Source organism: Musa acuminata, chromosome BXJ1-3 (genome assembly GCF_036884655.1).
Source record: "Musa acuminata AAA Group cultivar baxijiao chromosome BXJ1-3, Cavendish_Baxijiao_AAA, whole genome shotgun sequence".
Taxonomy (NCBI): domain Eukaryota; kingdom Viridiplantae; phylum Streptophyta; class Magnoliopsida; order Zingiberales; family Musaceae; genus Musa; species Musa acuminata.
The window spans coordinates 40,954,582-40,978,320 of record NC_088329.1 but is presented as its reverse complement, the minus strand read 5'-3'; the positions used below and the strand labels follow the sequence as shown (position 1 = coordinate 40,978,320).

Genomic DNA, 23,739 nt, shown 5'->3' with positions numbered 1-23,739 from the left:
AGAAGTCGTTCCCTAGCTGATCTCTCATACGCTCAAGCTACCCCTTGGACTCAACGGAAGAGGTGTTCTCGATTTCAATAATTCCTATCTAGAATTGAGGGTGTGTTTTTATACTTGACCTCAACGGAAGAGGTGATTTATAACCACCCTAAGCTATCCCTCGGACTCTCATGAATATTCCAAAAGGAAAGCATCTTGTACTCATCCCCAACTACCCCTTAAACTATTATCCTCCCCTAGTACATCATCAATGATCACAATACATGCCTAGTTACCGTTCTTAGGATATGATATGTAGCTTAATCCAATCGATGCCCTCCGAAAAAAGGATATGCTATCCCTCCACTATCATATCGAAAAGGGATTTTATAAAAGAGAAAGTTTATCCCTCTCAAAAAGAATACTCTTATTTTCCTATAAAATCAAATCAATTAATCAATCAATATTCACATTTGATATTTAACCCATATTCTAACTCTTATGTAACTGAACACAAATCATGATCCAAAGAAGCTAAAATCACATTCTTATGGTTACTAAAAACAGAGTTTCCGCCCAAAGTCGACGTGCTGCATAACAGCAACATAGACAAAAGAAAAAAATCTAATATGCGAAAATATGGATTTCATTTCAGCAAATGTAATGATACAAAAATAATTGATAAGACTTGCATGACAAACGACGCTCAAAAACTCTGACCGACAACAATCTCATTGCAACCTTATAGAAAGCTCATAATATACAGAAGGCAAAATGATGTTGTTAACTTGCATTTATATCACCTGCGACTCATAGATGTCCTCTTACCTGCAACTCATAAACTAGTAGAGCATACAATCATTCAAATGGGAGAGAACCAAAATGTGCTAACACATGACATTTTCATAAGACCTTTTATTGTCACCACCTCCTCATAAACACCAACACCACACACACTCCCACCTCGGACAACATGACTCGAACTCACAATGACACAACTCCACCCCCACCCCCGACCCCCGACCCCCCACCCCACTGACTTCTGACTGGAACCATTTCCTGGTGCTGGGACAATGATACTAGCAGTCACCAGAGAAGAAACCTGCAATCTAGGCACAAGAGGATCCATACGGTAATGATCATCAGCCCTTTAATAATATGATTGTCACCTGAGAGTACAACATCTTCGTACCAATTCTCAGCCGAAGTTGAATCCACCGGGAGGAGCTGTATTCTGGCCATTGTTCCCAAAGTGGAATCCAGTTTGAGCAGCATCACCTGTAGGCATTGCATCATCCTCCTCCAACCAATACGTCTCAAGAATCTTCACAGCTTTCTCATAGATCTCAGTATTATCATGGCTTTGAAGATTCTCAATCTTCTCCAAGCCCTCAGCTTCCTCAATCATCTGTGCATACAAGTTCACATCTCCACTAGCACCAAGGTTCTTCTCCGCTTCACCAACTTTCAAAATATTCTCAAGCCCTTCCAAGCAAACAGTGACAATCCTTGGGTCTGGGCAGACCAGGAGATCACACAAGGGCTTTACACAACCCTGACTAACTAAATATCTGGTGACGACAATAAGAACCAATTAGTCTATGAAATTAAACTTGTATAGCCTTTAAAAAGAAGCAAATACAACATGCACACAGAGAAGGATAATGCGCATACTTTATCTGATCATGGTTACCACCCGAAGTTGCATTAGATATGGCCCATGCTGCTTCTTTCTTGATATCAAACTCTGCAGTCTGCAGTAGATGCACTAGTGGACCAATAATACCAGCAGCTATCACAGCCTGCAATCAATTCAATATCAAATAAAATTACAGTCTATTGAAGAGATATATTTTCATACAGTTGGTACAGACTCAAGGAAATTGGAACAACAGGATCAAAAGGCTCGGATTGCTGTGTCAGCATTGTTTACCGATCCTGATCAATGCACATGCTATTAATCAGTTATATCCATTTTTGTCGGATGTACCTGGATCTGTTCCTTGTTTCCAGCTGTGATGTTTGATATGGTCCAGCAAGCTTCCTTCTTGATGCTTTTCTTATGGTTGTGAGTCAGGAGGTTCAGGAGACAAGGAAGAGCTTGGTGATTGATAACATACTACAGTGAAAACCACAAGCTCAACAATTAGAAAGAAAGAGAAAATAGGAACAACTAAAAAACATACAATAAAACAGATTCAAAGAACACAGAAGATCCATATAGAATTCAGTTAAATATTAAAAAATAAGCATGCCTCGAGCATCTTGATAGAAAGCTGGATCACAATCATTAAGAACAAACAATAACAGTTAATTTGGAAACTTGTCGGAATACCAGGATTATAAAATGCATGAACATGAGTAACCAACTATACTGATAGAACACAAGTAAAGGATCAACCCAAAGGTTACACAATAAAAATAATTAAAAATTTAAAAACATTTTTTTATAAATAGCCATAAAAGATTTCAAATACTGAGGCAACTTGGTTCCATAAAACAATGCCATTTGTAACTTAAGTGACGGGTATTTGAGCAGCAAAAACAAGCTCTACTTTCAAGGGTAAGACTATATATATATATATATATATATGAACCTTTTACATACCTGCATTGGCAGGAGCCTCATGTATTAAACCAACTTTAAAAATAAGAATTAACAATATCTGATACAATTTTTTAGAAATAGAACAATAACTTGCTGGAAACAACCCAGTTCTAAATATGAATCATCAAGATGAGGTGTGGAAACAATGCCCTCTCTTAACTACTTTCCCCCCTTTTCCTCCCTCTATATATACACACCCTATAACCCCAATGAAGGATGATCAAGAGAAAGCGGATTGGATGAAGCAGCATCCACATAATGGCATTGGTAAGTCTACATCCACTCAACTTTCCTCTCCCCCATCTTCCTCTTTTCAACTACCTTCCTTCTCTCCTCGCCTCCTAATCCCTCACTTCATCTACTCACTCTAATTATTGAATCATATTATGTAGCCAATATGATATATATCAGACTGCTTGAACACTTAAGACCACTACCAGCAGTTTCACAGCATAAAAATGAATCCAAAATCATTAAGAACAAACAATAACAGTTAATTTGGAAACTTGTCGGAATACCAGGATTATAAAATGCATGAACATGAGTAACCAACTATACTGATAGAACACAAGTAAAGGATCAACCCAAAGGTTACACAATAAAAATAATTAAAAATTTAAAAACATTTTTTTATAAATAGCCATAAAAGATTTCAAATACTGAGGCAACTTGGTTCCATAAAACAATGCCATTTGTAACTTAAGTGACGGGTATTTGAGCAGCAAAAACAAGCTCTACTTTCAAGGGTAAGACTATATATATATATATATATATATGAACCTTTTACATACCTGCATTGGCAGGAGCCTCATGTATTAAACCAACTTTAAAAATAAGAATTAACAATATCTGATACAATTTTTTAGAAATAGAACAATAACTTGCTGGAAACAACCCAGTTCTAAATATGAATCATCAAGATGAGGTGTGGAAACAATGCCCTCTCTTAACTACTTTCCCCCCTTTTCCTCCCTCTATATATACACACCCTATAACCCCAATGAAGGATGATCAAGAGAAAGCGGATTGGATGAAGCAGCATCCACATAATGGCATTGGTAAGTCTACATCCACTCAACTTTCCTCTCCCCCATCTTCCTCTTTTCAACTACCTTCCTTCTCTCCTCGCCTCCTAATCCCTCACTTCATCTACTCACTCTAATTATTGAATCATATTATGTAGCCAATATGATATATATCAGACTGCTTGAACACTTAAGACCACTACCAGCAGTTTCACAGCATAAAAATGAATCCAAAATCATTAAGAACAAACAATAACAGTTAATTTGGAAACTTGTCGGAATACCAGGATTATAAAATGCATGAACATGAGTAACCAACTATACTGATAGAACACAAGTAAAGGATCAACCCAAAGGTTACACAATAAAAATAATTAAAAATTTAAAAACATTTTTTTATAAATAGCCATAAAAGATTTCAAATACTGAGGCAACTTGGTTCCATAAAACAATGCCATTTGTAACTTAAGTGACGGGTATTTGAGCAGCAAAAACAAGCTCTACTTTCAAGGGTAAGACTATATATATATATATATATATATGAACCTTTTACATACCTGCATTGGCAGGAGCCTCATGTATTAAACCAACTTTAAAAATAAGAATTAACAATATCTGATACAATTTTTTAGAAATAGAACAATAACTTGCTGGAAACAACCCAGTTCTAAATATGAATCATCAAGATGAGGTGTGGAAACAATGCCCTCTCTTAACTACTTTCCCCCCTTTTCCTCCCTCTATATATACACACCCTATAACCCCAATGAAGGATGATCAAGAGAAAGCGGATTGGATGAAGCAGCATCCACATAATGGCATTGGTAAGTCTACATCCACTCAACTTTCCTCTCCCCCATCTTCCTCTTTTCAACTACCTTCCTTCTCTCCTCGCCTCCTAATCCCTCACTTCATCTACTCACTCTAATTATTGAATCATATTATGTAGCCAATATGATATATATCAGACTGCTTGAACACTTAAGACCACTACCAGCAGTTTCACAGCATAAAAATGAATCCAAAATCAAAGGCAGACTGGAAAGTACAAATTTTAAGCAGGAAACAACTGTTCTTGCAAAAGTAATCATAATGTACACCAAGGTAGGCAATACCGAATGATACCATCCAGTACGGGCGGTACATACCGGTCCGACGACATACCGATACGCGGACCGCCCGCTACCAGACGGAACGAAAAAAAAAAAAAAAAATATATATATATATATATATATATTAGAAAAAGGTGATGCGACGTCGCCTTTTAAATAAAATATATAAATATATATATAATCTTATATATATATTAATTTTTATATATATACCGCCTGCGAGAAGAGAGAGACGATGTCGCCAAGTTATATAGATATATAATATAATTATATATATATATATATATATATCGCTCGGTATACCGTTCCGTACCGTACCGAGCAAACGTCGATATAGTATGGTATTGCGAACCTTGATTGTACACAACCGCTTATATTAAATAAGCTCATTCTTATTATCCTTCGGCAGAATAGCTTAACTAACTTCTCATTTGCAATATTGATGGTGAATGCTTTGTGATTCTATTGAGAATATAGACAAAATTTTCCACATAAAGTCAGTAATTTATTAAATAAAGGATAATGTCATGGTATATTATTGAGTCGTTGTGCTTACTGCCATCTGACTGCCATTTGCAGAGAGAGACGTGTGCAAGCATTCACACACTAATAAAAATAACAGCTTTCAGATGTTGGACTCACCCAAAGACTGGTTCCTTTCGTCATAATGATTTTAGCATTTAACAATTTATCTCATAAGAGTTCAAATGGGAAATGAGATACATAAGAAAATAAAACAAGATATGAATTGACATAATCAACCATCAAAACTTTACAAGTTCAGGATAAGCCATTCTGTCTCCCACTGGAGTGACACTACTTACCAGTTACAACTCATAGAAATCTAACTTTAAATATAGTTTTAATTGATATGATATATTTTTCTACCAAATAGCATGGATGAGTTTCAAATGCAAAAAGCAGATTCCAAATGATAGCATAATCCAAGAATGTGTGTACTCATCCAAATAAATGTAAATGCAAACTATCATGTGCCATGAGCGAGACCAGTGATCCCAACCATACTTAAGGTCAAACAATTAAATGTAGAACATGCCATGTTGAAACATGGACATATAACCAAGAAGATATTGTGTGGCAGCCCATAATAACATCCAATCTTCCATTTTACTCATCAAGTTGTTTTAAGAAGTTGCAAGGTGTACATATACAAAAGAATAAATCATATACATAAAAAGCATGCAAAATTGGTCTACACCCAGTCACCACATACAAGCATGAGTCCAAATGTACCAAACATTAATTTCTATAGCACAAATAATAATATATATACAAGTTAATGCAAGTAATTAAAAATAAGATACCCTCATGCATTTCACAACCATCCACGTAAACTTACTTGCAATTGAATAATCACAAATTTGCAGTCACTTATATGTGCAGTAACTAGCAAAGATCTAGTACCATATCAACAAGATCAGGCATCACCATGATATAATTTCCAGACAAGTTTAAACTTAAGCATGTCGGCTTTTCAACCTAGCAAGTAACATCAACAACCAGCAGGAAAACAATAGCTCGACACAACGAGTATCTCAAAGCAGAAAAAATTACAAAAACCAAATGATGATTTAACATACCTGTGTCTGTACATCATCTCCTGTCACAATATTACCAACAGTACGAAGGGCTGGAATAAGTACAGAAGGTGAAGGATGGCTGCATTAAAAATCATAACCAAATATAAGCATCTTGAAACAGTAAGAAATCACAAATAGAAAGTAAAGTTGATATATTCATACAGAAGAAGCTCCACAAGCCGTGGACAGACACCAGCCTCAAGTACAGCTTGTATTTTGTCGTTGGTACCATCGGACAAATATGACAATGCCCAACATGCATCTGTAAGCACTTCCTCATCGCTTGAATGAATTAGCCGTTCAAGGGCTGGAAGAGCAGGCTTAACCTGCTCATCAAAAAGCAACAATTATTACGAACATGAAATGCTTTGGAAGATCATGAACAATAAACTCACACAGAATCTAGTACTAACCTGCTCAAAGGCTGGCTGTGGCTTCCCTCGGCAAAAATTTGACAGGGTCCAAGTGGCATTCCTTAGCATGGAGAGTTTGGCATGCTCATTCAACTGTTGAAGAAGTGGGAATAACGCTCCATTGCCAAGGACAAGATCTCGGCATCTTGGGGAATCACCAGCCACATTCCCCAAAGCCCATACCGCCTACACCGTCATAAAATTTATTAGCTAATTTGTACCCTACAAGTAAACATTCACACGCATGAGGGCATGTGCAGACACACACAGAGACCTAAAACAAAACAATACAAATGATACCAAAATAAACTTAAAATTTGCATAACACTGTACCTGCTCACGGACATCATCACTAGGGGAACTGAGAAGTTTAACGAAAATGGGAACTGCTCCATGATCTATCACGACCTTAGTGTTCTCTGAGGTGCCGGAGGCAATATTGGTGAGTGCCCAAGCAGCCTCAAACTGCCACATACCAGAACAAGCAGCAAAACAAATTAATGAACAAAATCTGGAAGAAAAAGACGCAATCAAGTGAAATTTACTTTTCTAGGAGAAATACCAACCTGAAGTTGGGGATAATCTTCCCTTGTAAGGAACTCCACGAATCGTGGAACAACGCCCGACTGTATCACCTCCTCGATCGGAGGGCTTCGCTCTGGTTAATGGGCACATTTAACAATTCAGAATGGCTAATATTCTTAGAACGTAATAGCTAAACACTGCAAATATATTGATCAAACTAATACCTATCGAAAGCAGTTTACGGAACTGCGTGGTTGCTTCTAACTGCAGAGTGCTATCATCAGAATAAACACCGGCCACCATCGCGGGAAGGCTTTCCAACTGCGGATGACCAAATCGAATAGCGCAATGAGAAAACCGCACGTTCGGAATCCAGAACCCTAGTCCCGAACACCCGGAATCGTATCGATCCGGACCACTGATCTGCAACTCAAAACCATGATAAATCAAAGGATCGGCAGACGGGAGGTCACCTTCTTCTCTATGACGGACGCGTGGGTGGCCGTCTGTGGGAGGGGCTGGGCCTGCATCCCCTCCCGCCGCTTCTTCTGGAGGCTCTCCTCCCGCCGGTTCTTGCGGATCTCCACCATGTTGTCCTCCCTGCGCCGCCGGCCCTCCTCCGCGTCCACGGCCACCTTGTACTTATTCCGGCGGACCTCCGCCCTCTCGCTCGGCCTCAGCGACATTTTTTCTCCGCCGGCGCGCGCCTCACCAACCGCAAGCAACAAGACAAATCACGAGATCGAGCAAACCCTAGGCGACGGACGAGGGGGCGAAACCCAAACCCTAGCGGAGCCCGAAACGAACGCAAAAGAGAACAGAGCTCAATGAAGGAGCGATCATTTTATAGGCTAGAAATGGTAATGAATTAATGCAAAAGGGGCCGCGATCAGGGATGACGAAACCCTAAGATTCGAGATTTATTTTCGAATCAGTACGACGCTTAAGCCCGTTGCCCGGTTTTACACCACTCAAATGCACCAAGGGGTCCACCGTTATCGCAGCAATCAGCAGAGTGGGTGACACAGAGACGAGTCTGTGAGCAAACCTTCGAAAGGGATGGTGGGAGGAAGTGGTGGAGCAGCGAACTAATAGGAGAAGGTTAACTAAAAGTGAACCGTCCGATGTGGCGATACGAAAAAGAATGAAACGTGACGTCGTGCTTTTAATACCACGAGTACTTTTGGGTTGTTTACAGCGTTCCGAGGAGCAGGATACCGCTAGAATGACCGGCGATTCCGACGCGGTAAAGTAAACGCCGGTGCGAGTTCTAAAGTTACTCCAATGAGAGGTTCTGCAATTATCACAACATTGCCGCTAATCGTGGACCGTGAATATGAGCATTGACCGTTGGATGATGATGACGAAGGATCGACGGCGTCGATCTGTCACCAATTGATACGATCCATTTCCTTATATATATGTGTGTGTGTGTATGTGTGTGTGTATATGTATGTATATGTATATAATATATAATATATATATTTATATATATATTATAAATATATATATATACCTCACTTAATCCACTTAATCCACCTGACAAAAACCCACTCTCACATTTGCTAGAAAACTGGGAGTCAAGATTTTTGATTGCATGAACTTTCATGAATGAATTGATTGGATAAAGAATGGGATACAAATTCGCCAGATAAATTGCAATCCTCAATTCAACATTAAGCCTTGCGCATGAAGCCACTTCGATGTTCAACTCAGAATCTGAAACTACTCTCCATTGTTCTTCCTGCTCTGCGCTCCGTTCTGATCTCGTAAAGAGGTGACTCGCATCTGCCTTTTCTTCTGTGGTTGTCGCCATCGCCGCTCTGGAACTGCTGCTCCTGCTCTCGTGGGTTCACGAGCACCCGATCGCGGTAGTGTGGATAGCCATCGTAGAGCAGGTAGACAGAGGGATCAAAGAGCGGTGATCCTGCTTGGGTTGCTTTGTTGGCTTCCAAGCAGCGTTCTATCACTCTGCACTCCTCTTGGAATCTCTTCTTAGCTTCTCTGAGAGCTGCCACAGCTCTTCTCAGCTTTGTTCGGACTCCAGCCTTTTGCCTCTCTGAGTTGCTATGGCACTCCCTGCAGAACTTGTCTTGCCTCTCGGAGTTGAAGGCTCTTCTTGCAACTTCATCTGACAAGCATTCATATGCCTGCAAGTGGAATTCATAGGTTCAAGGGAACTTTGGCTCATGATTTAGCAGATGTCGATGCCTCTCTTTACCTCAGAGACGACCTTGAATGCAGCTTCAGCCTTGGGGTGTCTGTTCTTGTCCGGATGAAGCTGCAACGCTGCAGAAAGAACTGTCATCATTCCAGGCTACCGAGAAACCAACAAGAGAGCAAGAGAGAAATGTGAGCATTTGCTGCTGCGACAGCCATACCCAGCCGACGATATTGCCTGCGTATGACGTCGATTCCGGCCTCTTCATCGACCTATGAATCGTCATTGAAATGCCTCTCATTCAATCAATAAACGGTTGTCGAGCAAAGGATCGCAGGAACAAGGAGAGGTGCATGCATGTTAGGACTCAACTCTGAGAACGAGATACCAGTCAACGAAGGGTGGTCGCCGGGGCGAGCGGCTGCGGTGGGTGCAAGCGGTGAACATGGATGATATGGAGCATATCTCCCTCGCGAGCTGCGCTCTGCTGTCCAGCTCCTCCGCCATCTTTCTAGCTTTTTTGGCATGGTCTCAGAAAGCTCAGCAATGTGCATGGATCGGACAACATGGTAGTCCTTCTTCCTCGCGCAGCGGGTTGATTCCCCGTGTGCAACTCATATAGACGGAGGGGTTGGGTGAATGGAATGGTTGAGTTGGACTTCCAAAGCGTCATTTGCGGGAGAGTTTGAAAAGCGCTCGCCACAGAGAGAGAGAGAGAGGAAGCAGAGGATGACGGAGAGGTTACCGTTATGTTCGGCACGTGGGTTCCTCGTGAGCCGTTTCCGTGAGAAAGCAAAGCCAGCCTTCGTGAACGGTTAATGCGTTGGAAGTTTGGAGGATTCATCGGGGCCGTCGATGTATTTTGATGGATTTAATCCCAGCCGACCATTGTGTAGCTCCTGGCATTCCTTTTGGGTTCCTTCACGTAGCCATTTCCTTTTTCTCGAAGTGCAAAGACGAATTTACCCCTACACAATTGAATCCCTCCTCTCTTGTCTATACCCATCCCAAGTGCTCATAAGTCATGATTTAAGCATAGATTTAAAGGGTCTTTTGGCCAATTAAAGTTCCTATATTTCTAATCTGACCGACAATCAATTGACGAAGATTAAGCACAAGATATATTAATTCGGATTGGATTCCAACCCAAGATTTGATGATGGAATGGTAAATTGTCCACACCAACCTTTCTTTGAATTCCAAGGAACAAAAGTTGCGGAAAGTGGTTGGGACTCACTCCGTGTCTTGAGACCCGCATCCAGCGTTTGCTAGCGTCGTAGGGAGGTGAGTAGCCCAGCGACCAAAACTGGGCGTGCGTAATAAGGGTTAACGGAGAGAGTCCGTCGAATCCGTAACCTCGTGGTGCCACCTCGGCGACACGCGAGTTTCAACGCACGACATTGTGGTACGCCATGGATGACAGTTGGCAGCAACAGCAACACCTGCGGTCTCGCGCTCTCTGGTTAGGCACCACTCTTTGACGAGAGGAAGAGGACGAGGCGTTACCACAGCACGAGAGCAACGTGCAGCTAATGGCGGTGGGCACGACATGTTTGCTTTAAGTACCCGTCTCTATCTGTGGCCGCGGCAGTCAACTGCAGCCATGTTCCTCGACTCGGTTGTCGAGTAGAGGACGGCAGTGAGACGCGACACACTGCAATCACCCGAATCAAGACGATATGTAACCGAGCAACGATTACGACCAAAGATAAACCAGTCAAATCAGCAAACAGTTCATCTGCTCGATGGTACTGCTCCTTAATACAACCATGTAACTCTGGTGAGCAAAGTCGACACTAATCATATCAAGCAAGAAAGACTGATCATATCAACGACGTCTGTGAACAAACAGTTGGTGGGAAAATTACAGTCCCGATGAGATGAGATGAGATCAACAAGTTTGAAGGGAATTGTGATACAGAAACTGGAGGAACCCTATTTGGTGACCTGTGCAATCATATTGCTTACAGAACTTGCCTGCTCCTTTGCAGCTTCCACCAGTGAGTCCTGCAGAAGAAGATCCAATCGTTAGCACAGTAACTCAACAAAAGGATGAAACTTCTGGGGACTTTTTATGATCTTCTGAATAGCTTGGCCAACATGTTAAGTGTGCATGTCAAAATAGAGAAAGCCCCTAAAAAAGCAGTAAGAAATATGTTTCAGTCGGTAAAATCCAAAAAATAAAAAATTTCTTTCTCGACATGAATCCGGATTGTAATCGTCGATCCTACATAAGAAAACCACTCACCATATACCTGGGGAACCTATGCTTAGAACATGCCATAGTCTTGTTGGTGTATATATACACAGATATATAAGTGCATATTTATAAGAAATTATACCACCAATTGACCTTGATGAAACAACTTAGGAGTTCAAAAGGAAATCCTTCAATGACGAGAGAAACCACTATAGGATACCAGTTTTTCTTTTTCTAAGTATTCATTTTGTATATTTAATCAAGTGGATGACCTTTTTCATCAAACAGGAGAACTTATTAGAATAACACCTATTTATATTTATTTATTAGCTAAATGATTATTTCTTGATGTATATAAGCTAATTGCCATGAGTCGAAAACAGGATGGGATGGATTTTCTTTCTTCACTCTAAAGCATAGGTCACAACATCAATATCAAGCACAGTGATAAGGAATTAAATACTTGTGCAGCTATAAGCCGAGCAACGGTCTTCTTGCTTGACTCTTGGAGTTCCCCGGCAATGAGAATTTCATCCAGTATGTAGTATGCCTGACCAGTTCAAAAGTAAGCATGAGATCAACTAGAAAAGATATGAAGAAAGTCATCTCCACGGCCATACAAAGTACCTTATGAAAGTTGAATATCAAATCCAGCTCGCAAACCTAACGTTAAGGAAACATATATGTTCATATTGTAATAAACAGATGTTGCTTATATTAAGAGTAGAATATAATTATAAAATCATAGACTTACACTGCCAAAGTATCTGTCCAGTATCTCAACAAAATGATGGATAATTTCAAGAATTTCTAATTCGTTGTCATCGGCATCGATGCACATGCAGAAGTAAAGACTGGCATATCTGCAGATGGTATCTTGAAAGTATAAGAACTTCACCTATTAAAAGTAGCAAAGTTGCCTCCGAAAGAGAAGAATTGGCAGCAGCTAAGGTAGCAGGAACTCATTGAATTACTACAAGAGAATTACCTTCTATAGACAACCTTATATCCTCTCCATTCAACAAAGTTGCAAAGCTTTGGGCCTCGTGCAAGTATCAACCCACTAAGCTCTCGAATGACCTTAGTGAGAAAAGGGGTATGTTAATAGAAATGAAATTAAACAAAACAAAGCTATCAACCTTATGTTCTTATTGAATAGAAAAGAGAAAAAGAAATAGCAACTCAAACTGACACTTTTAACCAAAATAGTGAACTTTCCTGGCAGAAAGATTTAGATAAAATAGAACAAACAATCCATTAAATACAAGAACAAGAGAGTCTGGAGCCACAAGCTGATACAGAACAAATGAACCGATATATGGTAATCTTACAGTGGATCTAACATCGGGTAATTGAGTCTAGAAATCACCTCATCATCCAATATATTATAAGATATGGAAACTCTAAAAACACCTCCAAGAAATAGCAGTTAAATTTAACCTCAAGAGAATATAAGAGGGAATGAAGCATGCAAAAAGGAGAATAAGAATTTTGGTTCAGATTTGACCCAGACAGATAAGGTGATACGTTCAACAGATTTTGATCACATCCATAGGAATCAGATGAAAGCTTGATTAAGAAGTTTTATGGATTAGCAGATTCAGGTTGGTTTATTGTACTCAAACAGATGTTCAAAAGAAAAAAGTTTGGGCATTCAGTTTTCACTTCTCACTTCTAAGAATGCAATCTGATTCTACCATAGCGAGTGCAGAAGATGTATGGAGAATGAAACACCAAAGAGAAATCAATAGATTATGAGAAACTAAACCTATTAGTAGCAGAATCAGCAAGACAGGAGTAATATTGAAGGGCTAACAGAGAATAGAATATTAACAAAAAAAATAAAGATGTTGAAAAGGAATAGTTAAGAAAAGGTTATTAAACCAGGCATCCAAGAACATCCTTTCCCTTGTTCCCCAGCTGCCCACCCAAGGAAAAGAATGTGCATCATCCTCTTTAGGTCGAACAGGATTTCTTTTGAACAAAACCAACTGTCCCCTATTTCCCAATTATTTGAATCCATTAGCGTTCTCACCTACATTACCAGGATTCATGACAGGGTGGTATTCTATGATCTATAGAATTTCTAGTTTTTCTTGTCATGTCCATTCCTCTTCTGGGATGACACAGTCCAGTTAATCGAATGTTTGTGAATTGGGTTCACAATATCAAACTTCTGGAAAGCCTAAAGAAAATAAAGAGAAAAAGAACATATCCATGTCCAACAGGTTGCCAGTTGTCCTTTCAGTCACATATACACAGACGCATATAAATATATGAGTTTCATTTTGAACAAGTGAACTTATTTAACACAAATAGGACCAGCACCATTTAGGACAAGCACCAATCCCAAAATGCATCTAGAAACTCTCTTTTAGTATAGAGAAATATATAGGGCCCTATTGGCCCAAAGACTTTGGTTTTTCCAAAAAAAAAATCACACATTTTCTCTGTTTAGTCATGCTAAAAATCAATAGATTAGAAATTTAAGTCCAACTAGAACTCCATAAGTTGAATATCAAGAACGGTAACCATCAACCATTCTAGTAGTGTTATAAGCTAGTTGCTTGGCTAGAAGATGACTAATCCCATCTAGAGTTAGTTTAGAACTACCACACAACCTCTAGAAACAAGGATGAAGTTGACTTAGAATTTCTAGGTAATATTAAGAATATTATACCTTTAAGTCTAGCTAGGTCAAACGGAACACATATCTTCCAAGATAAGGAAAAGAATAAGCACAATGTTAATAGTCATGCACAGACAGACTTTACAGCCAAGAGAATAACTGACAAAACAAATTAGTGAACTGAAGGAAACAATTAAAAGATGATACCAAAAATTGAAGCAGAATTGCATGTATATACCTTGGTTCTTTCCTTCTGTGAATAAGGAGAATACCATTTTGTCAATCTAACCTTTCCTTGTCGACTAATTAGAAGTACAAAGTGAATCTGGCATAATTAGAAAAAGAAAATGAGAGAACAACCAAGGCACACGATGTATTAAAAAAAAACCAATTTGGCAATGATCCATTCAACAAGAAGTAAACCATAATGTATACATTAGTAGTAGCAGCTACTACAAACCTAAATTTAACCAACAAACTCTTCTATATCAACATAGTGTCCCTACAAAACGATCTACCACAAGAGAAACCAACACAAAAGTTTAAACCTTTGACATGACATGAGAGACCATCTATGCAAGTGATCAAACTAGGTTTTTTGCTCCACTGCCAATAGAGTCAACGTGGAGACCAACACAAAACACCCAATAGTTCATCTAACGCTTCCATCATTATTCGCAAGGAGATCTCAATTATTAGTATGATATAAACCTAAAATTAATAGGCAGACAAAAATAAGAGAGAAATTTTTTTCCTTCCTAATTAAATGATTCTCGGCTCTTATCATCTCTCAGACAGTAAATAAAAGATATCGCTAGCAGTATACCAATAAAACATCAATTTTGGATCTTTCGAACAAGAAGAAAGGAAAACTGCAAGGCGACTAGCACGAGTCCTTCTGACGGAACTCGAAATGAATAGAAGAAAAATCAGGAAAATTAACATCAGCTAGCGTTACGAATGAACCGTCCGAGCAGGGGACATAGTGACTCAGGTGGACCTCAGAAAACCTCGAACGAATTCATCCAAACAAGGTCGCGTGAAACGAAAGAAAGAGAAAATTCAGCCTAGGCGCGCGGAAAAGAAGTCGAGGGAGAAGAGAGAGATCAGAACGAACCATCTCTCTTCCGCGTCCTTCCTCCTCCTGAGCCGCTTCTAGTCTTGCTTCTTTCGGCCCTCAGATTGACCGACTGCAATCTCGCGTTCCGACAGAGCGAAGACGACGAAGAAGAAGAAGGAAAGGGGCACACTTGCATATATGTACAGACATAGATGGATATTTATGTATACACCCCTCCAAATAAACAATTTATGGACTTATCCTTATTGATTTTATTTTTAGCATAAATATCCCTGTAAAATTTAAACGGTATATTTGACTATTAGCCGAAATTTTCATCAAAATAAAATATATTTTACTCTTATATATATTTTTTAAAAAATAAAAATAGTGATAATATCATTAAAAGTCAACTTATAAATATGTCGAGAATCTTGTAATTGTGCTATATAAATATGCGTGTAGGACATCATTAGATCATCTCAAACTTTCGCTGATATAGCATGACATCATTCTAATAATTGTCAAATTTTAGATTTTTTTTAGATGAGTCCGAGTGTATTTAATTTATTTTTAGTGTAACAACTACTATTTCAAAATTTTACCAATATACTATTTTATTTTTTATTTTTAGAAGATTTTAAGATAATCAATTATTAAAATTTAGATTTTTGGATAAGTTCAAATGTATTTTAGTTTCTTTTAGAGTATAATAGATTCAACTTTAATAAAACCATTTCAAACTTTTGCAAATCTACTATGACATTATTCTAACATCATTAGTGTTTTTCACTCTTAGAGATTTTTTAAAATAATTAATTATTAAAAATTAGAATTTTTGGATAAATTTTGTGAATGAGTGTATCATAGTTTATTTTCAAGTGTAACATAAATAATTTCAGCTAAACCATTTCAAACTTTTACCACCCTGCTATAATAAATTCTAACATTAATAGTAACATTTATCCTTTTTTTAATTTTTTTTAGATTATTTAATTAATAAATTTATTTTTTATATATTCTGTGAATAAATATATCTTAATTCGTTTTCGAGTGTATGATATAAGGGTGAGTGATGTAATGTGTGATGAGCAAAAATAAATGATGTATTAAGAGATGATGAAGTCTAAGAACTTAAGAAACACAAGTAGTAACAATCCTATTCCTCTCGTAAACAACTCATGTTAATATATCAATTCTATTGAACAAGATACAATCAAGTTAATATATCACTTAAGCTTTGTGGACAGAGACTATTCCTTGCATAAATAATTCTTAACATAATTGAAAATGATCTAATGCTATTGAACTTAGATGGTAAAACTGTAGTGGAGCGGATGACTCAATAGAAGAGACACGTAAGGTTGTTGCTCCTTAAGCTGTTAGCCCTACTTATGTGATAATGATAGTGTTGTTGTGATGGTTGAAAATGAAGGAGAAAGGTCATGGAGAGGAACGAAATGGAAAGAATAGACACGATAGGGCCTCTCACCCTCGAGGACTCTCTTCTCACTTAAGTATATAACCTAAGGTTCTTGATAGTTACAAGCTATTAACTCTTCATCCCTTCATATTGTAGGGTTTACAATTAAATGTCCCTTGATGGGGACAAGTGTCCACCCTTACATGAATATCACATACCCTCTTCTATAAGATAGTGAGTTAAAAGTTTATAGGATGGAGATATGTGTCTACTCCAAGATCCTCTATCATATGTACTTTAAGATATATGTATAACGTCCCTTTGTATCCCATGTCTAAATCCTACTATAATCTCATGAGAAAATAAAATATGTATAACATGAGTACTTCATGGGCATTTAGGCTCGTATGGTTTTGATGTAGTGATTTGAAGCTCTTCATGTCCTCGTGGATCGTCATAATTGTGTGATAATAATATGATCCCCATAACTCTCCTTAAGTGAAAAAAAAATCATCTTCATGAATAAAAATTGAAATACTACACTAGGAGGTTGACATCTATCAATCATAACTTCTTTCTTGAAATTCATGTGTCCATTGGTGGGAGAGATCACAAGTTGATCATACAAGATGCTCTTCACTTTCTCCCAAACGATCAAGTATCAAGGAACCTCATCACGATGGAACACCTCAGCACACACACACCTAAGTTAGCCTCAAGGTGAGGTGGAAGTGATAAGAAGATGACTGATCTCGCTTTTATACCGAGTTAAAAGGGGACGGAGTATTAGATGATAATTGATTGATAGTATTTTCTCTCACGTATTAGATGATAATTGATCAATAGTATTTTCTCTCTCAAATAGATCGATAGTGATAATTTTCTATTTTTTGTTGAATTTATAATTATTCTATATAGAAAATTAACCCGAGGAGAAAGAATGGCCAAAATGCCTTGTGCTGTTTGTTCACATCCCAAAGGGAATGCTCTTGAGCAAATCATAATAGAAAATACTGACAGCCAAATGCATAGGGAAGCAAATTGCAGTTCCAAACACAAAAAATCTAGAAGATTTGGATTCCATATGTTGATCCAGCATTGCACAAGCATTGCATTTATATACACATTTCCAGGCTTTCTAATTGTAGATGACCACACACTGACTTTCCATTTTAGAACTGCACACAAAGTTCTTCATAAACAAAAGTTCAGATTAACAGAGATGATTAGGAAGACAGAATATGAACACTCCCAACAAGTCCTGTTGAACCATACAGCAGCACAAAACAACAACAAATCCACAGAAGCATTAACCACCAAACACCTTCTGTGCTGACAGCCATATCCTACTCTGTATCTTACTGTGTTTAGTCATAATCACATAGAAGCATCATCCATAGAAAAAAGAAGAGCAATTCAAAAAGAAGCTCAAATCTGCTAAGCAAGTGCATTTTACTTGAATAAGCTTCGAAATGTGACAATGAGTAGTTTGACATAATACAACCCAAACTACAGAAACTTGCAAGCTCAAATACCTAGCTAGATTGTTATTAGACAGTGTTCTCTTGATAATGCATATCACGTCAAGTAAAAAAAAAAAAGAAGGCAGTCTAAGGAGTATTACCAATTAAATCAACTAGTGATTAGTATTCAATTCCTTACCAGTCAAATGAGTATTTCCTATGGTGATAAGAAGGTTTTGTGAAATCCCTCGGGCGTTAGCATATTTCTGTTTACTATTTTGTAATGTTTATCAAACTTTCTAGCTTAAACACAATGATTTAATTACTCTCATCAATCTATACAACATCATGAGGACCCACACATGAGTTTCAACCTTTATTTGAAGACATGATTCCATACAAACTTTTCTAACATATCAATTTTGATGTTCCATTGTCTACAACTTCCCATCTCCAAAGACGTATTTGCCCAAAATTTCAACTTTCAATTGATTTTCCATTGAACCGTGCAAACAATTGCTAACAGGACATACTTATGTTATATCAATTGAGTTTTCACACTGAAAGTTGCAGTCATGCATACAGATAATGTGATTATATAGATGATGAATACAGTAAAAACTGGATGCACCTACTAAAACATTAGGTGTAACAAAAAAAATTCTCATTAGATACGAAAAATAAATCCGTCTCTTCTGGTTTCCAAACAATGATAGAAGCTTAGAAACCTATAGAGCAACAAATATGCATGAAGATAAAAAAACAAAATGGTATTGACTGGAATCAATTGTTAATCATGATACCTCATGCAAATAAAATTGCTTTAAGGTCTAAGCAAGCACACCAACGATTAGCAATTCAATGTCAACTTTTTGTACCAAGCATGTATAAGATTCATTTTCCTTACTCCGCATCGATGTCCAAGTAAAACTTCACCAAGCGTTAATGAAGAAGAAAAGATCACAATGAGAGCAATCTATCAATCTCAGTACAGAAATCAGTATAAACATATTGAAAAGAACATTCTTTTGGTTGATAAACTTGTTAGGAATAATACATGTTGCAAGCGTAGTGATATATGCACGTGAACGTATGAAAAGGAAATGTCTATGTACATGTTATATGCATCAAAATGGAAAGAGTGAAAGGAGGAAACCCTAATCCATGAGGTTGTCATCGTTATTACCGGTCTCCGATCAGCACACCGACGGCAACAATCTCAAAGGAAACACCTTTCCCCTCGTCGCCAGAAGCCGCCCCATCTTCTTGAAAGCGAAGTGGGCGCAGTTGGAGAGGGCGATCCAGCACATGACCTCGTAAATGAAATCGAATGCCGGGTCCGACGACGACGGCGAGGATCCGCCCCAACCCGGCCCCTGATCGCCCGAGTTCCAGCCTTTTCCGCCGCCTCCAGCGTCACCTCCTCCGCCGAAGGGGCCATCGTCGCCATCGCCGTCGCCAGAGAACCCGTCGTCCTCGCCGCCGCCCTCGGTGAGGGATCTCCGTCGGGTGCGTCGCCTGGTCCGGCGGACGAAGGCGCGGGGGACGGCGGCGGGGCGGAAGGGGTCGGATCTGACCACGGCAGGGGGAGCGCCGGAGTCTACGGCGGAGAGGGAGAGGGAGTAGCGGGGAAGAAGGAGCTTGGCGGATAGGCCGAGGCCTTGGGTGGCGACTGCCGAGAAAGCGTCGGACACGACCGCGGAGATCTCCATCAGTGCCTGCTCCCGTCTGAAGTAACGGAGAAGAGAAAGGGACGATCGGAGGCAGAAGGAAGACGGAGTCGAAGGGGGAAGGCAGGACCGAGGCAGAGAAATACAAGTAAATGAAATAGAAATGAAGAGAAATTGTGTTATATTTATTGTGGTGTGTTGCTGTAAGGAAGAGAAGGGTGATACGGCGGTTCAAGTCAGACACGGTCGGCAATAGCAACGTGGTCCGCGCTCGACGCGACCCAAGCGCAGGGTGCGTCCATCAAGCTTTGAGATGCGTGCACACATATGATTGTGCCGCAGCGAGCCACGCGATATTTGAGGCGTCGCTTCGCTGTCACAGCTGGTTCGTTACGCGTCGTTTTGTTCATCAGGCCTTGAGATGCGTGCTGGCTCGTTACACGTCCTGTGCGTCCATCGTGCCTTGAGATGCGTGCACGGTTAGGATTATTCCCAGCGCAGAAGAACGAGGCGATACCACAGCAGGCACCTCACGCGTCCTATGTGTTCATCAAGCTTTGAGATGCGTGCCCAGAATTGTGGCCCTTAGTATTTTAGGCACTTTGATCACTCCTAAGAGACCGCCTACCCTTATCCTAAAATCCAATAACTCCAAAGGGGAAAGAGCCTTAATAGGAAGCTTAGGAAAGAAGGTCTCGGTCTTAAGAGTGTTAAACTTTTTATTAGTCAATATTTTATATTTCTTGAAAATATTAAGAATAATATAGCATGATTTTCTATTTAGCCTAATGCAAAGGAAAATATTGTTAATGTATATAAGGTAAGAAATTTTTAGGAAGTGTTTAAAATAAAACAGGATTACCTCGGTTGAGTTGGGCAATGAGAATATATAGGTAAGGGGCAAACGATCAGTTTGCTTGATACCCCGATTACCTTTGAACGGATTAGAAATATCGTACAACATAAATAGATGTGTAAATCTAGGAGATAAATTAACTAGAAAAAATAAAAATTTGTACGATATTAATAATAGCTTTTTAAGAGAATGTATAAGAAGCTTTCTCCACATCTATATTGATGATCATCGATAAATTCTTACCTTTGGAATCAAATAATCAATGAGAAATTTCCTTAATAATAAGAATATTATCCTGAATACCTCTCCCGGCTAAAAAGGTTGATTGCTCATTCAAGATAACCCTAAAAAGAAAAAGAAAATGTTTCAATCTATTAATGATGGTCTTAGCCAAAATTTGATAGTTGACATTACATAGATATAGGTCTAAAATCTTTGATCAAGATAGGATTGTTACACTTGGGAATGAAAACAATGAGTCATAGTCCACTCGAAGTCAATGATACTAGAAGAGTAAAAGTGATTGAATGATGCCATGAGGTGATTAGCAATAGTCTCCCAACTATTCCTATAAAATTCTACAATAGAACTATGACTCTTACCATACGCTAACGATCGAACAACCTCTTATACTTTCCTCCGAAAAGGAATAATAAGAGATGAGCCCTCACCAACAGAAAGGTTATTCATGTTATGCCATACAAGAAATGAAGCATTAGTCCACGGGGAGAATTACAAAGCATATAGTATTATTCAACAAAGATCCTAAGAATATCCTCTATACGATAAGTCATTGTGCTTAAAAAGCTATATTCTATTTTGATGACGACGAATGGTAATCTTGGTAGTATTGGTAATTACGATTGTCATTGATAATCCATTTGGTTTTTGCCATGACCCACTACTTCATATTAAACTATCGAATGATGATTTAGAATAAGAGATTGATGAACGCAAGGTCAGTAAGATCTCTAGTAGTCTCTAAAACCTCAAATCCATAATTTAGAATTAAGGATAAAACTTTTATGTTAGAGATTTCCAAGTTTAGTCTAATTCCACCAAGAGAGAGATTCTTTAATATTTCTCATATTAGTACTAAAGTCAAAAGCAAGAGCGGGAGATTTAGAAACTTTCCAATTAGCTTTGATTAGGTTATAAAAATCTTTGTGCTGAAAATGAGATAAATTTTTTTTAGGTAAAATCTGAAAATTAAAGAACATTGATATTAACTAGGAGGGAACAATGATTATAATATCATCTCAAAAGATGTAAAATAGAAAAGTTGTCAAAAACATAAGCTAGCAGACATTAGTCAAAACCTGATCAAGATGAACCCAAACTTTGACAAAAACCTTTCAATTATTAGTTCATATAAACTTAGGAGCTTCAAACTCAAGATGTTGAAGATCGTTATTGGAGATAAAATTATGAAAATAATAGGTATAAAAAGATAACATAGAATGCTAGACTCCTACATTTGTCACAAGCAACGTAAATTTAGTTAATGAATCTCATATACTATTTGTAAGAAGATTATTAGTGTTAGCATAAATTATAGATTGAAGCTACAGTGATAAATCCTTGAATTTTCACTATAGCACGGATACCGTGTCCATTGTGATGGAAAGATATCACTTTGATTGACAGATTCCAATTTAAGAGATGACGAGTGTGTCCTTACAATAAGATGACATCAGGATTGTGTTTTAGTACGAGATGAGTCAGGTGATGAAAATAAAGAAGGACAATGATAGAAGATAAGATTTCTCCAGAAAATCTCTCAATAAAGTTTTTTAAATAAAACTTCTTCATTATTATCTTCTATTATTTTTATGATGGTATCAATAAAAAATCTTCAATAAAGTTTCTTCAATAATTATTCTTATCTTATATTATTTTCATCATAATATCAGAGCAATGAGAAAAGCGAAACTTCGTTCTTGTCTTTGGCCAGCGACCAACGTCGTTGAGAAAAGCAAAGCTTCGCTCTTATATTCGGCCAATTACCAACGCCGCTGCAGCCAAATTTCTAAGTGATTTCGCGATCAATCTTATCTTCCTCACCGTGATAGTGTTCATTGATATGTCAATAATCAATTGATTTAAGGAGAATGAAGGACGGACTTAAAGCGAACGAAAGAGACTCTCGTTTCCTTTTAACGATGAGGGCCACCGCTTGACATTTGACGTCCATCACCACCTTAGATGCTTGACATCAAGCGAGGTCGACGACAGAACAACCTGGAGGGTAGGCGCCACCCTTTCTACATGGTGGGCATAAGGTGAGGCCGATGAAGAAGATTCAGCCTCAACCATTCACCGGCGACCGGTACATGAGGCGCAAGGTTGTATCACCGTAGGTTGAGGTGGTGATCCGGCGCTCGGGAGATCTGATGCATCAACGTCATATGCATCTTCTCATGCCTCGAGCCGTACGGGTCTTTGATGATGGGAGCCTCCCGGAGAGGGTGGAGTCTGCAAAGTAGCGGCGTCATCGAGAAGTAACGGCGGGATCTTGGCAAGATGAAACGATGGCAAAGGATGTTATCCTCGTTGCGTCCTCATCAGCATTAATGGTAAATGTCACCCCACGAGGGGCATTTTTGGAAGTTTGCATGGCCTGGACGGAGCTGGTGGCAGTCGGATGTTCCAACCGGGGGGGGTGCGGCGGCGCTCACCTCCGATTGGCTTCTTAGCCCGTCGTCATCACCCTTGTACGGCGTGAGGAGCGCTAGGTTTGTCCGCACAGATCCAAGACCCAAAACAGGGGTTCTTCATGATTTGTGCGTCAGCAGCAGAGCCGTGCAGTCCCACAGGAGGTTGCTCTGTGCGACTCGACCAGAACCAATGGGTGCACCGAGGAGGTCGATGGGCAAAAGACGTCCTCGTCACTGACGCAGCCACACAAAGATAGATTTGTCTGGAAGACGACAGGCTTTGTTTAACAGGACGAGCAAAATCAATTTCCATACAAAGCCAAACAAATCTGCCACGAGATAAGGTGGGGGGTTAAA

At 39.0% G+C, this 23,739-nt stretch overlaps 4 protein-coding genes across 5 annotated transcripts; all 4 read right to left on the bottom strand.

The window, feature by feature from the left end:
• Positions 1-695: 695 nt before the first annotated feature.
• LOC103978946 (importin subunit alpha-1b) lies at positions 696-8,102 on the bottom strand. Its single transcript, XM_009394920.3, has 10 exons — positions 7,737-8,102; positions 7,488-7,584; positions 7,305-7,396; positions 7,072-7,203; positions 6,739-6,924; positions 6,488-6,651; positions 6,326-6,404; positions 1,970-2,098; positions 1,654-1,781; positions 696-1,550 (listed from the first exon to the last, which is right to left on the bottom strand). Exons 1-10 carry the CDS (start codon positions 7,947-7,949, stop codon positions 1,178-1,180), a joined length of 1,593 nt encoding a protein of 530 aa, XP_009393195.1. The 5' UTR covers positions 7,950-8,102; the 3' UTR covers positions 696-1,177.
• Positions 8,103-8,856: 754 nt separating this feature from the next.
• Positions 8,857-9,998, bottom strand: LOC135637928 (uncharacterized). The gene is made up of 4 exons (XM_065150819.1): positions 9,797-9,998; positions 9,645-9,696; positions 9,485-9,552; positions 8,857-9,413 (listed from the first exon to the last, which is right to left on the bottom strand). Exons 1-4 carry the CDS (start codon positions 9,929-9,931, stop codon positions 8,976-8,978), a joined length of 693 nt encoding a protein of 230 aa, XP_065006891.1. The 5' UTR covers positions 9,932-9,998; the 3' UTR covers positions 8,857-8,975.
• Positions 9,999-11,229: 1,231 nt separating this feature from the next.
• On the bottom strand, positions 11,230-15,498 carry LOC135630998 (AP-1 complex subunit sigma-1). Of its 2 annotated transcripts, XM_065138349.1 has the most exons (7): positions 15,371-15,498; positions 14,492-14,578; positions 12,613-12,704; positions 12,379-12,487; positions 12,252-12,287; positions 12,088-12,174; positions 11,230-11,431 (listed from the first exon to the last, which is right to left on the bottom strand). In XM_065138349.1, exons 1-7 carry the CDS (start codon positions 15,371-15,373, stop codon positions 11,360-11,362), a joined length of 486 nt encoding a protein of 161 aa, XP_064994421.1. In that variant the 5' UTR covers positions 15,374-15,498; the 3' UTR covers positions 11,230-11,359. The 2 variants fall into 2 exon arrangements, with proteins under 2 accessions (XP_064994421.1, XP_064994422.1); XM_065138350.1 differs by lacking the exon at positions 12,252-12,287.
• A 3,712-nt stretch (positions 15,499-19,210) lies between these two features.
• LOC103978950 (uncharacterized) lies at positions 19,211-20,030 on the bottom strand. Its single transcript, XM_009394923.3, has one exon. The coding sequence runs from the start codon at positions 19,909-19,911 to the stop codon at positions 19,396-19,398; it is 516 nt and encodes a 171-aa protein (XP_009393198.2). The 5' UTR covers positions 19,912-20,030; the 3' UTR covers positions 19,211-19,395.
• Positions 20,031-23,739: the final 3,709 nt, after the last annotated feature.

What these genes read in the sequence shown, in the direction of transcription:
- LOC103978946 (XM_009394920.3), bottom strand. Translation starts at nt 7,949, where the DNA reads ATGTCGCTGAGGCCGAGCGAGAGGGCGGAGGTCCGCCGGAATAAGTAC. An exon ending in GTGATGATGTCCGTGAGCAG is followed by an intron (nt 6,925 to 7,071) that starts GTACAGTGTTAT and finishes ATGACGGTGTAG; the next exon opens with GCGGTATGGGCTTTGGGGAA. An exon ending in GGTAACCATGATCAGATAAA is followed by an intron (nt 1,551 to 1,653) that starts GTATGCGCATTA and finishes TGTCGTCACCAG; the next exon opens with ATATTTAGTTAGTCAGGGTT.
- LOC135637928 (XM_065150819.1), bottom strand. Translation starts at nt 9,931, where the DNA reads ATGGCGGAGGAGCTGGACAGCAGAGCGCAGCTCGCGAGGGAGATATGC. An exon ending in ACTGGTATCTCGTTCTCAGA is followed by an intron (nt 9,697 to 9,796) that starts GTTGAGTCCTAA and finishes GACGATTCATAG; the next exon opens with GTCGATGAAGAGGCCGGAAT. An exon ending in CATTCAAGGTCGTCTCTGAG is followed by an intron (nt 9,414 to 9,484) that starts GTAAAGAGAGGC and finishes TTCCACTTGCAG; the next exon opens with GCATATGAATGCTTGTCAGA.
- LOC135630998 (XM_065138349.1), bottom strand. An exon ending in TATAAGGTTGTCTATAGAAG is followed by an intron (nt 12,488 to 12,612) that starts GTAATTCTCTTG and finishes TACCATCTGCAG; the next exon opens with ATATGCCAGTCTTTACTTCT. An exon ending in TGATATTCAACTTTCATAAG is followed by an intron (nt 12,175 to 12,251) that starts GTACTTTGTATG and finishes TGAACTGGTCAG; the next exon opens with GCATACTACATACTGGATGA.
- LOC103978950 (XM_009394923.3), bottom strand. Translation starts at nt 19,911, where the DNA reads ATGGAGATCTCCGCGGTCGTGTCCGACGCTTTCTCGGCAGTCGCCACC.